This window comes from Triticum aestivum, chromosome 4B (assembly GCF_018294505.1).
Source record: "Triticum aestivum cultivar Chinese Spring chromosome 4B, IWGSC CS RefSeq v2.1, whole genome shotgun sequence".
NCBI classification, from domain to species: Eukaryota; Viridiplantae; Streptophyta; class Magnoliopsida; order Poales; family Poaceae; genus Triticum; species Triticum aestivum.
In genome coordinates, this window is record NC_057804.1 from 128675808 (window position 1) to 128689667 (window position 13860).

General features: G+C 48.1%; 1 protein-coding gene across 1 annotated transcript; it reads right to left on the reverse strand.

Moving 5' to 3' along the window:
* Positions 1-10489: 10489 nt before the first annotated feature.
* On the reverse strand, positions 10490-13041 carry LOC123094616 (exocyst complex component EXO70B1-like). Its single transcript, XM_044516585.1, has one exon. The coding sequence runs from the start codon at positions 12843-12845 to the stop codon at positions 10713-10715; it is 2133 nt and encodes a 710-aa protein (XP_044372520.1). The 5' UTR covers positions 12846-13041; the 3' UTR covers positions 10490-10712.
* Positions 13042-13860: the final 819 nt, after the last annotated feature.

The following is a 13860-nucleotide window of genomic DNA, read 5'->3' on the forward strand; positions in this document are numbered from 1 at the left end:
GTGACTGGGTAGTTACAAAGGTAAGTTTCGGGTTTGTCCAGTCCCATGCTGCGAGACATGGTCGAGCAAGATGGGATTTGCCCCTCCAATTAGGAGAGATATACTCTGGGCCTCTCGTGTGATCCGACCAGGATAAGCATGGCCATGTGACAGGGACTATGAGATAATCCGGTTTGTGGTCGGTATCACTGAACCGAGAAAGAGGTCAGGCTAGCACAAGGATGACAGTCTTGCCTTGAGCCTGAAAACATATATCGTGCGGCAAAGGGAATAGAAGTGTGACATGTTGTACAGGTTCACCTAACCAGCTTCATAGTCTGCTTGGTGGTCGGCATGCGTTGCTAGAGGCCGCTACCAATCGTGCAGGTTGGAGGTGATCCGAACTGTGACCAAGCCGACTGGAACCTAAGGGGTCGCGCGCTTAAGGGAAGGAACCTACGAGGTCGGTTCGTAGGACACTAGTCGGATGTGATCCAAACTGGACTAGGAACGTGACCGAGTAGACTTTGGGCTTTAGGGTCCATGCGAGGACCAAGTGTTCAGCCTGCGACGGACGCCTATATAAAGGGGAGGTGCAGCACACTCAGGTGGTTGATCGCTTCGGCGCCGCGACTAGGGTTTGCATGTGTTACGAATAGCCATCTTCACTCGCTGCTGATTGTGTGATCGGACCTAGCAGTCCGCCGCACGGTGTTCCTCCTGCATGCGTGGATACCATTAGAGGCGGTGCACTTGCGCCGCTCCGGCGAACTTGTACGTGTGGGATCGGACGACCGGCTATTTGAGGGAGATCGGATGAGGAGGAGACAATCCACGCGGACGCGCTGCACCAAATCTTCTTCCGCTGCACGACACTGCGTGTCTAGTGGTAATGATCTGTGATCCATCTCCTGTAGCATGTTCTTGGTTGTTCTGTGCATAGGAAAATTTAATTTGCAGTCGACGCACCCTACCATAGAAACCAACACAAACCTCTGCAGAGTGTACAAACTAATCATGGTTAGTCGTGTCCCCAGTTATGGACGTTTTGAGTATCTAGTTTCTTGGATTATCATGTTGATCTCATCACTCTAAATATAATTTGATTGGGTTTAATGATGATGCTTAATTGGGATTGAGTTGGAGGAACCTTCTCAATGTTTAACAACCACCTTGATAGTTAAATAAAGTTTATTCCTTTGTTGTAGAAAAAAATTGGCTTTATGCAAAACTCTTAACCATAGAGCTTTCCACCAGCCAAATATGCATGGAGTGATAGCATTTATTCTGTTCATTACTCTATTCCATGTGCTGACCCGTTTCGGGCTGGAACGTTCATGTTGCAGACTTTTCAGACGATGAGTAAGGTGCTATAGGTCGTTGTCTTTCACTCAGTGATGCCGTTGGAGTTGATGGACTCACTTTATCTTACAAGCCTTCCGCTGTTATCCATTTTAGATGGCCTTAAGCCATATTATTGTAATAAGTTATCTCTTGAGACATTCGATGTAATAAGTGTGTGATTGCTACTCTGTTATAAATCCCCGAGTACTGTGCGTGTCAGCATTACCGATCCAGGGATGACACTTATGCATAGAGATCAGACTGTTTGGGGTCTGGTCGCTACAAGATGGTATCAGAGCACACGCTGACTGTAGGACACAACCACTAAGCTAAAGCCCTAGATCACTCCTCTCTTCTCATTTCTGACTCCTCTCCCTTTTCTACTCTTTAGGATGGCGGATGCAAGGAACAAGTTCACTCAACCGGATGAAGATACACCTTTTGGACGACACTTGAAGGAAGTCACTAGATACTTGAACATCGGAATACCAAGCTTCACCGGGACCTACATCACCACTTTACCAGAATAGGAGCGTTGGATGATTCGAGTTCAAGTTCCAGGAAGGATGTTCATGCCAATCACTGAGCCCATAGAGTTTTCCTTTGATGCACCAACCTGGAGTCTAGGAAAGAGCACGGCATCCCACGTCACCACGGGACACATTGGAGAAGTTTACCACAAGGATCTCAAGGATACTATCTACCAGATTTGTGGGCGTCGAGATGAGCAATGGGAGATGATCAGCACCAGGAGGGACATGTCCATTGCAGCTTTCATCTAGGAGTTAAACAACACATTCGTCGCTAGGAGAACCATATGTGCACAAGCATGATAGATATGAAGAAGGCAATGACCAGGATCACAGAGATGGAGGAAGAACTCAAGTCTACACGTGATGGATATGAGGAGGAAATGACGATACTCGTGGAGAAGAATGATGATTTGACGAGGAAGCTAGGAGTATTCATGGGAACTAAATATAATTGACGACACCGACTCAGACGATGATTCCAGGAGGAGAAGACGATGATTCCACTTGCCCAGAGAACTACGTCATCATCGATGACACCGACTCAGACCCTGACGATAGCGATGATGACTTTGTTGATGAAGTTGGAGCAGATATTATGGAGTCTTCCACCGCTCAATTTTTGTAGTCGACCACCACATCAGTAGTAGTATTCCCCCATGTATATAGTATAGTCCGAGCACTTTTGTAACTATAGTTAGACCGATGTATGCCCTTGTTTGAATTGATTGAAGTGATATGTTTGTTTTTGTCTCATGAGCATATGGGTAGTGTTTTCCCTCTAGATTTCATTCTAGTCTGTTTTCTCATCTTTTCTAAAACCCATCAGATGCCTCTGAGACGCGACAATGGATTTGCTTTCCCACCGGAGCTCACTCAGTTGATCCAGCACCAGAATGCATTATGAAGATACTAGTCCAGAACCAGAATCAGGGGAACAACAACAACAACAACAATAACAACAACCCACCACCACCACCTGTTGATCACTTAGCCCGTTTTCTAAGGCTGAATCCACCGGTGTTCTCCAGTAGCACAGAGCCGATAGTTGCAGATGATTGGCTCCGCAAGATTGGAAGGGAGTTTACCACTGCAGGATGCACAGATGCGGAGAGAGTGCGTTTTGCTGCACATGAGCTTGATGGACCCGCAACATCTTGGTGGGAGAATTTCACAGCTACTTACCCCATCAACACTGTCACATGGGACTAGTTTCAACAAGCTTTTCATACTGCCCATGTTTCAGCAGGAGCTATGGACATGAAGAAGCGCGTGTTTTGCAACTTGAGCCAGGGAGGAAGCACAGTGGGCTAGTATGTGGATGATTTTAGTAAGTTAGCACGTTATGTCCCAGATGACGTTGCTACAGATGCAGCTAAGCAGGAGAAGTTTCTGGAAGGACTGAATGATGAGCTGAGCATGCAGTTGATGGTGGCAACCTTCAACAACTACCACGAGTTGGTAGATAGAGCTCTCATGACTGAAGGGAAGCAACAGCGGATTGACAACCGCAAGAGGAAGTATGGACAAGGGGAGTACAATTCAGGAGCTCAGTAGAGACCCTGTTTTACCCCGAACTCGGGAGGACCCCTTCACCATAACCATGGAGGTCACAATCACAATGGAGGGAGTTTGCATAACCATAATGGCCCCAAGAATGGGAATGGTAATGGAGGAAGCAACGGCCAGAACCGTTCCAACCCAGCAACGCCCGCCAAGAAGGATCTAAGTCACATTACTTGTTTCAAGTGCGGGAAGAATGGACATTACGCCACGGAGTGTTCTGAAGCAAAGAATGGAAATGTCAATGGAAGCTCTGGAAAGAAGCCCAACCCTTTTAACAGAGGGCAAGTAAATTCCTTATCAAGAGTTGTATAGGAGGATGTACCAGTGGTGAAGGATTTCCTTGATGTATTTCCAGAAGAGTTGCCACGCATGCCACCGGATAGAGACATCGAGTTTTTGATTGAGCTTTTGCCAGGCATAGGGCCAATATCTAAGAGACCATACAGGATGCCCACAAAGGATTTGGAGGAAATTAAGAAGCAGATTAAGGAGTTACTGGATAAAGGCTATATTCGCCCAAGTTCGTCACCTTGGGGATCACAGTGCTTCTAGTGGAGAAGAAGGATGGATCGTTGAGGATGGTTGTTGATTATCGAGGGTTGAATGAAGTGACAATCAAGAACAAGTACCCACTGCCGATGATCAATGATCTGTTTGACCAGTTGCAAGGAGCTAAAGTATTTTCCAAGATCGATCTGTGATCAGGATACCACCAGCTGAAGATTCGAGAGCAGGATATACCTAAGACAGCTTTTACCACGAGGTATGGGCTATATGAGTATACCGTTATGTCATTTGGTCTAACTAACGCACCTGCCTATTTCATGAATATGATGAACAAGATGTTTATGGAGTTTCTGGATAAGTTCGTCGTGGTGTTCATTGATGACATACTAGTCTACTCGAAGAATGAAGAGGAGCATAAGGAGCATTTGCGTTTGGTACTTGGGAAGCTCAGAGAACATCAGTTATATGCCAAGTTCAGCAAGTGTGAGTTTTGGTTGAAGGGAGTTGGATGCCTCGGACATGTTATATTCGGAGAAGGAATAGCAGTAGACCCCACCAAGGTTGTCACTGTGACAAATTGGGAAGCACCCACGTCAGTTGGGGAGATCCGGAGTTTTCTTGGACTCGTAGGATACTACCATAGGTTCATTGAGAATTTCTCGAAGATTGCAAAGCCCATGACAGAGTTGTTGAAGAAGGACACCAAGTTCAAATGGACTGAGGAATGTGAGGCCAGTTTTCAGGAGTTGAAGAAATGTTTGGTTACAGCTCCAGTGTTGATTCTTCCAGATCAACGCAAGGATTATCAAGTGTATTGCAACGCTTCTCGTCGAGGACTTGGAGCAGTGCTTATGCAGGAGGGAAGAGTTGTTTCAGATGCCTCACGACAGCTTAAACCCCATGAGCTGAATTATGCTACACACGATTTGGAGTTAGCAGCCGTAGTGCATGCGTTGAAGACGTGGAGACATTTTCTCATCGGAAACCACCGTGAGGTGTACACGGATCACAAGAGTTTGAAGTATATCTTCACGCAGAAGGAGTTGAATCTCAGGCAGAGGAGATGGTTGGAGCTCATTAAGGATTATGATATGAGATTGCATTATCATCCCGGAAAGGCTAACGTAGTAGCTGATGCGTTGAGTCGCAAGAGCCATGTCAATACACTCATGACCGGAGAGTTACCCAAGGAGTTAGCAGAGGATCTTTGCGAGCTTTGTTTGGAAATAGTTCCGAGAGGTTATGTAGCAGCATTGGAGATTCAATCTACTTTGATGGATAAGATCAGAGAAGCTCAGAAGACGGACAAGGAGATTGCCGAGATAAAGGAAAGGATGAGCAAAGGAAAGGCTAAGGTATTTCGTGAGGATGAACACGATACCTTATGGTTTAAGGACCGCGTATATGTGCCTAATGACCCGGAGATCGGGAAGTTGATTCTGCAAGAGGCCCATGATTCGCCATATTCGATTCACCAAGGAAATACCAAGATGTATCTGGATTTGAAGGACAGTTTCTGGTGGACCGGAATGAAGAAGGACATTGCGGAGTATGTAGCAGTTTGTGATGTATGTCAGAGAGTGAAGGAAGAGCATCATAAGCCAGCTAGATTGTTACAACCATTGCCGATACCCGAATGGAAGTGGGATAAGCTAGGCATGGATTTTATCACGGGATTACCCAGGACTCGTTCAGGCTATGACTCAATATGGGTTGTAGTTGATCGTTTGACGAAGGTAGCTCATTTTCATCCCAGTGAAGACCACTTACACCAGTGCTAAGTTGGCAAAGATATATATGACCAGGATCGTATGTCTGCATGGAGTTCCGAGGACCATTGTATCAGACAGAGGAACCCAGTTTACCTCAAAGTTCTGGAATCAGTTGCATGAAACTTTGGGTACCAGGCTAGAGTTCAGTACAACCTTTCATCCACAGACAGATGGATAGACCGAGAGAGTCAATCAGATTCTGGAGGACATGTCCAGAGCTTGTGCGCTAGATTACGGATCTAGTTGGGATGAATATTTGCCATATGCAGAGTTCTCTTACAACAACAGCTATCAAGCCAGTTTGAAGATGGCCCCTTTCGGAGCTTTGTACGGAAGGAGGTGCAGGACACTGTTGTTATGGGATGAAGTTGGAGACCGTCAGTTGTTTGGACCATATTTGATTAAAGAGTCTGAAGAGAAGGTTAAGTTGATTCGCGATAGACTCAAGCTAGCCCAATCCAGGCAGAAGAGCTATGCGGATTCTAAACGCAAGGAGATAGTTTACGAAGTTGGAGACAGAGTGTCTCTTCGTGTGTCCCCACTTCGAGGAGTTAAGCGATTTGGAGTTAAGGGAAAGTTAGCACCACATTTTGTCGGACCATACAAAGTTTTGGAACGTATGGGAGAGTTGCTTACAAGTTGGAGCTGCCCGAAGGATTGTGAGGATTTCACGATATGTTCCACGTTTCCCAGTTGAAGAAGTGCCACGTAGAGATGGTGGATATTCCTCTGAGAGGTATAGTGCCACTGGAAGCGTTTCAGTTGGATAGCGATTTGACCTACAAGGAGAAACCATTCAAGATTCTCGAGTTTGCCAGCCGAGTCACACACAGCAAAGTTATTAAGTTCTGCAAAGTTCAGTGGATCCACCATACCGAGGATGAAGCCACCTGGGAACGACAGGAAGACCTACAAAAGGACCACCCTCACCTATTTTCTAGCCAACCCAAATCTCGAGGGCGAGATTCATCTTAAAGGGGGTAGGTTTGTAACATCCCAAATTTTCATTTTGGAATGTTATACATTAGATCATCATTGCATATCATATTTTATTGCATTTTGGCTTGATCCTAGAAATTCTACGCAACTCAAGGGCCCACGGAGAGAGTTGGGGATTTCGTTATTTTCATATTTCAGTTTTCTCAAATTTTGAAAAGAGGATCGTTTGATTTTAAGTATTTTCTCTTTGAATATTTCTTTTATGAAAATAAAAGAGAGGGGATAAAATGACTTCCCCAAAATAAAGAAATATTGGAGATTAAATATTAAAATCAAATTAGAATTTTATTCGGAGTTTTATCGCTATTTTATTTGAATTAGAAAAAATATGCGTTTTTAAAAATTGCATTAGAGGCCCAAATAAATGTTCACTTTGTCCCCTATATTTTTAGAGGACGGGGAAAATTTATTTCAGGATTTTTGGAGTCCGTTTAGTATTTATTTTCTTTGTTTTCTGTGCGCGGAATTATTTAAAAAAAACGCCAACCGACTTAACGGGCCGTGTCCGACCCGGACACTGCGCCCGGCCGCCCTTTAAGAGCCGGGAGGTCCGAGCCATAGCCCCGCCCCCCGAAACCCTAGGGTTTAGCCATTACGATCTCGAGGTAGATCAACTCTTGTAACTCCTATACTCATCGAATATAATCAAGCAGGAGTAGGGTTTTATCTCCATTAAGAGGGCCCGAACCTGGGTAAACACTGTGTCCTTTTTGATCATTATTACCATCGATCCTTAGACATACAACTTGCCCCCCCCCTACCGGAGATCTGCCGGTTTTGACACCAACAGTATGCCGACGATATGATATTTCTTGTGAAGAATAATGACTTGTGTATTGCAAATCATGAGTACCTGCTGCTCTGTTCTGAACTTCTCTCTGGCTTACGATCAAAATGTCCAAAAGTGAAGTTATTCTCACTAGTTTCTCTTGTTGGTAAACATAGTAGAAAACAAAAAAAAATGCTCTACAAACACCTAGGAACAATATGAAGGTGCATCAGGGGATTGGATCATGATCATTACAACTCCGAGTTTGTATCGGAAACAGACGAGTCGGTGTAGATCATTCTTGGAGTCCCTCAAACCACCGATGTACAATTCCGCGAACCACCCCCGAAAGATCCCTCAAACTGAAGACTGAAAGGACGGCCTCTCTACAGTTTGCAAGTGTACGGTCTTCACAATCCGACAGCGCTTCGCCGTCCATAACTAATCGCCGCTGGAAAATTAGGGGAGAATATTAGAGACACTCGGGGATAATAATTATGAGGATTAGAGGAACTATAACTAGCTCCAATTATATCAACTAGAATTAGTAGTATTGGGCTAGAGGAGGCACCTAAAACTTGTATCTCGAAAAGGGCCAACACCTCATGTATATATAGGTTAGAGAGAAGAGGAGGGTCTGCCACCAAGGAAGGAAAACCCCTCCTTGGTGCGCCGGTCAAGGGGGAGGAGTAGGACTCACCCCCACTCCAATTCGGCCTCCCCACTTGGAAAAGTGGGGAGCCTTCCCTATTGAGCTATGATGGCCCAATATTCCTTCCACCACTTAGCCTTTTAAGGCCCATTGATATTTAATTAAATATAAAAGCACTCTAACAATTATTAGAGCCTATTATATATAATTTAACATCTCCAAAACTATTTTCCACCTATATATTATTTATCGGTAATACCTGGTATTGCCTGATAAACTCCGAAACCCTTTTGATGACCCCGAAATGCTTCTGGTTCCTCTTGAAACTATTTTGAATATTAATGAAACAATTCCACAAATAAATCCCCGATACTCTCGTCCTACTAACACTCAGCATATCATGATTACCTTAAGCTTGTGACCTTGTAGGTTCGGTAAACCATAGACATGAATGAAACTCCTCCGTTCAATGACCGATAGCGGAACCGTGGACATCTATATCGTTCCCTATGATTACATGAATGGCATTCGAGTGAACCTTTGGTTACCATGTGATATTCACTTTGCTTCATGATACTTTATAAAACTCGAGGTGAGATATATCAGTATCCTCTTAAGTCGTACACATGCTCACTATACTGGTCGCTTAGTTGTCGGTTTTGTTCTTGTTTCTCTTCGTCATGTTCCGATATCCCCGTGAAGAAGTCACTTGTGTCAGGCCAGACGATGATGGATGTCATCACACCGAGATGACCCTAATAATATCTTCCATCATTGGAGGAGCAAATTCCACACTCGAGCTATCTGTCCCTTGTCAAACTTTCCGATGAACCTATAAGTTGTCGTTATGATCACCAAGTTACTGATGATGTTTGAGCAACCCAAAAGCTCATCATACAACAATAAGTGACTACGGTACTCTAATGGTCTAAGGAACTAAAATCACAAATTAACACTCCGTGTTATAAGAATTGACTCATGATGATATTATCTTAAAGTATAACAAACAAGTTTTGGTCGATTCAATATGATCGTTCTTCTAAGGACATACTCTTGATGTTGTTTGGAGACTATCGTTACACTTAACGATATCTCAACATCCGGAAAATATGATCATCAACAACACTTGAGCTTATCTTAGAGATGGGACTAGGAATCTTATTTTACTGTTATCGTTCTACACGTGAATATGAGTTTTCCACTGAATCGCATGTTTCAGGATCATAACAGTTATAGTATAGAATATAAACTCTAAATTATGAATACGGAAATATAATAATACAATATTATTGCCTCTAGGGCATACTTCAAATAGCTTTGCACTGAAGGAGCGCCGTGTGGTGAATCTTTTTAATTGCAAACTTGCTTCGTTCCCTTTTGTGTTCCTTGGGATCCCAAATTCTCCTTAAAAAGTTGTATGAAATATGCTCCTCCTTGGGTCCTAAAAGTTGGTAATCGGGTCACACCTAGGTGTGGGCGTTATAATTCGACAGCTGGCAGGGTCTGCCTCATGAATGCACGTCTATCCTTTCTACCTATGTTCTTGATGGGCTTCTATCGTCTTCCTCTGGGAGCCCATGCTGGGTCTGACAAGAACCGTAGTGGTTTCCATAGGAATTCCACGGAGAACAAGAAGAAATACCAATTTGTTAAATGGAAGATTATGTGCAGGCCTAAGAACCTTTGTGGTTTGGGAGATCATTCATTAAGGAGTGCGACAAGGAGCCTACCGATGCACCGATGCACTTATCTTGCGTGTGCATACCACGACGTCTTCACTATGTCGTCAAGATCGTGCGCCTACGTCTTAGGGAGGGTTGTGGCTCTCCTCGATGGCTGCCTTCGTCTCATTATGTTTTCCTTTTGCTGGTTGTTTCCTGGGGTGTGTGCCAAGTATTGGAACTCATTGCTGCGGTGGCAGTCTTCATTACTTTGCTTTGTATCCTCACCTTTTGGGCGTTCGTGGGATGCCTGTTGGTTTTATTTATGAAGTCGGGCTAACGTCTTTTCTCGAGAGAAACATCAGTAGCGGCTGTATTTGTTATTTTTTTTATATGCATAATAGATAGATAGAAAGAAGCATCTCCATCGTGAGATGCACACATAGCTTGGATTATTTGGTGTCCCATGCCACTTCTCATGCCTTGAAAATGAATTAGAAAAGAGGGAGTCAAACAAATCATGGAGTACAAAACAACGTGAGCTCCATATGCAACAGTCAGTGTGCTCTGCGCGCCAGCCCTCCATGATCGGATCAAGATCCCGCTATTATTATTCTCGGGAACCGCAGGATTCTTGAGACATGCATGCAACGTCGCGTATAGAAAATGCGATTAGCCGCAGAAGAAGAATCAAGAGAGAGTTACTATATATAAACAGGTAATTAATTAACACGCATGAACGCTCGGATCGATCAACGGATACACACGCACACACACATCTATCTGTCCGCCGCGACCGAGGTGAGGATTGATCACTCGACGCGGTGAAAAAAAGCAGAGCAAAATCGTAAGAAGAGCAGAGGAGGTACATTTTGTCGCCGGAGTCGAGAACGGAGGGCGGCCGCTGCCCGATGAATGGATTCGGTTCGTCGGTTAATTTCTTCTCCTTGACATGGACCCGGCGCTGCCCTCGAAGAGCTCCTCGATGATGCCCTCGAGGTCGTCTGCGCTCAACTTGATGTACTTCTCCGTCTGCCTCCCCGCGGTGAAGTGCTGAGCGAAGCGGCCGAGGAAGGACCGGTACGCCGGCACCACGACGGCGGTGATGGATACCCGGAGCTCCGACTGCAGCTGCTCGTCGCTCACCACCCACGCGCCCTGCGTCCGCTGGATCTCGTCTATGGCCGCGTTGAACTGCTTGAACCGTTCCTTGAGCACCGGCTTCTGCACGTGCCCCTTCACCGTGATCCCGCCGTCGTCGCGGAGCACGTTCAGCACGCGGCCCCACGTCTCGCGCTGGTAGTTCTTGTGGTACTGCCGGAGGTCCGTCGACCGCTTCCTCGCCCACGCCTCGCCGACCACCGCGTTGATCTCCGGCGAGCCCCGGATCTTCTGCAGCATGTACCGCCCGTTGTTCATCAGGAAGATGCTGCTCAGCGCCAGGTCCTTGTACAGCTTCGACTTGGCCTCCAGGTTCCCGTGGAGGAGCTCCATCACCTCCATCAGCTGCGCCGCGAACGGGTTGCTCTCGCCTTCGTGCCCGGGGGAGTCGACGGCGTCCGGCCGGTGGAACTCCCGGAACACCTGCTCCAGCGTGTTCTTGTATTCGCACGCGTACTTGAGGTAGTTCATCAGGTAGCGTGTCAGCGGGTGCACCGCACCGCCGGGGACAGGCTGCTTTCCGGCGTCGGCACGGATGGAGCTCTCAAGGTCGCAGAAGATGGCGGCGGCCGACTCGCCTAGGCGGGACCGCACAGACGCGAGCTCGGACTTGAGGTCGGCCAGCGCTTCGGCGCCGCTGCTGTTCTCGCCGCCTTCGGCTTTGTTCGTGGAGATGAGGCCGTCCACGACGGGGGCTCCATCGCGGATAGCCTCGTACATGTCGAGCACCTTGAAGAGCTTCTCGGCGGCGCGCTTGGTCATAGCCACGGCCTCCGTGAAGTTAAACATCTGGAGCATGGCGCAGCGGGCCAGGTCCGCAAAGATATCGCGGCCAAGGCCGGCGTTGCGGCCAACGAATAGACGGACGCAGAGGTCGTGCTCGGCGGAGAGGCCGGCGTTGAGGATGTGCCGGAACGCCTTGATCCATGTCCCGATCTCCGACTCGAGCCCCTCCCATGACATCTTCACCACATCGTCAATGCTCGCCTTCTCGTACCCGAGGCTTTGCATCGTGGCGTCCAGCGCGTTCCTGCGCGCCACGAGGAACACCTGTATGCACTCCGTCTCGTAGCCCGCGGTGATCATGACCTCGGCCATGGCGCGGAGATGGTCCACGGTCTCCGCGGGGAACGGCTGGAACTGGGAGGCGTCGTCGCCTGCACTGCCGCCCTCAGTGGGAGGAACGACGGGCCGATCTGGGTCGCCACCTTGCCCGAACGACGGCGGGCGCTTCATGGACTTGGCGGTAGCGCTGCCGGACTCGCTGGCCTTGGGCGTTTTGGCGAGGCATGGGTCCTCGAGCAGCGCGTGGAGCTCGTCCTCGAGGAACGTCATGGAGCGGTGGAGCACGCCGGTGACGCGGTGTACGCCAATGGTGTACTTGACGGCCCCCTCCGTGCCATTGCCGCCACCGGTTGCGGTGAGCGCGGATGCGAGCGTGACGATGCGCTTGATCGCGGCGAGGAGAAGCGGCTGCTCGCCGCCCTCCCCCAGCGCCCACTTACCCTCCTTTTCCTCCGACTGCGCTATCTCCACCTCCACGGCGGAGGCGAACCTGTCGAGCGTCACCTCCGAGATGCTCAGCGGGGCGTCCCCGTCCCGGCTTGCGAGGAAGGCGTCGACCTCCGCAGAGAGCTCGGCGAGGTCAGGCTCCTCATGCGGCGGCGGCTCGGGCGTCTCACCGACCCCGGAGCCGTCCGGGGGGGCACCCTCTCCGCCACCCGCTGCCGCCTTCTTATCGCCGGCGGCTTCGGCGGCATCCTTCTTGGCGCGCTCGATGTGCTCATTTAGCTTGATGGCGCCGAGGGAGAGGTTGCGGCCGAGCTTATCCTCGCGGATGGTGGCCTGAGAGAAGCTGCTCGACTTCTGCGGCAGCATCGCGATTGGTATCGGTATCCTCTCCATTTCTCGCGGCTAACAGCAACGGAAGCCGAGCTCCGAGCAATGGCGGATGCCCCTGCGCGCGCAAAACGCCTCGATAGTTTGGGCGTGCAATGGCTCGTGGGGCGTGCAATGGCGGAGAGAGAGGGAGAAGAGAGAGGATAGGCAATGGGGGAGGTGTTAGGGGTGGCCCGAAGTTGAGGGATGCATGTTTTGAAAGAGTCTCCCTCTCCGTCTTCTTTTAGCTTTGCACAGTTTGCTAAAGAAAGCAGAGGCGTTGGTTAATTGTTTGTCATTGCTTCTTTCTTTTTCCGATTTTAGGGCTTTTTTGTTTGTTTTTATTTCGTGGGGAGTCTTTTTTCTTTCCCTAGGAACGGTAGCGTTCACATGATGGATGAAGCTGCGCGCGTCGTCGACTGCCTCCGTGGCTGTCACATATGTTTTCGATCGAACGGTTCGCAACCATCTCCACGGTTTTGCAACTTTTTTTTAAAAGAAAAGGTAGATAAATTTCTATCTTATGCATTCAAAACGGGTAAGAACCCGAGCGACCAAAGGCCGATTACATGAAGGTGGTGTAAACGTGCACTGAGAATGCATCAGGCCACCACCAAGCCCGTGGAAGATAGTTACATGGGTTGGGAGGAAAGGAGTGGTGATACTTCTAGGAAGCTACCAGTTGATCAGTCCAGTTTCTAATTGTAGAGCGGTCTTCCGTCGATCGGGTACGCGAGCTCCATAATCTAAGAAGATCAGGGACCTCGTGGAGTGTTCGTGTGGCATGCCAGCAGTCATTATTGAAAACCCGGGCATCCCTCGCGTTCCATAATCCAACTGCACCTGCCGCGAACAATATATTCCAGAGCCTCCCATAAGTAGCAGTTGGAAGGTTGCTGCATAGGAAATCCTGCAGCGAAGGCGCCGCAATGGCCGATGCAAGCAGCCCCGTCCTGCTCCACACTTTGTCCGCCAGCTTGCATCTCAGGACGATATGATCGATGCTCTCCACTGCTGGGCATAAGTCGCACCCATTATGTTG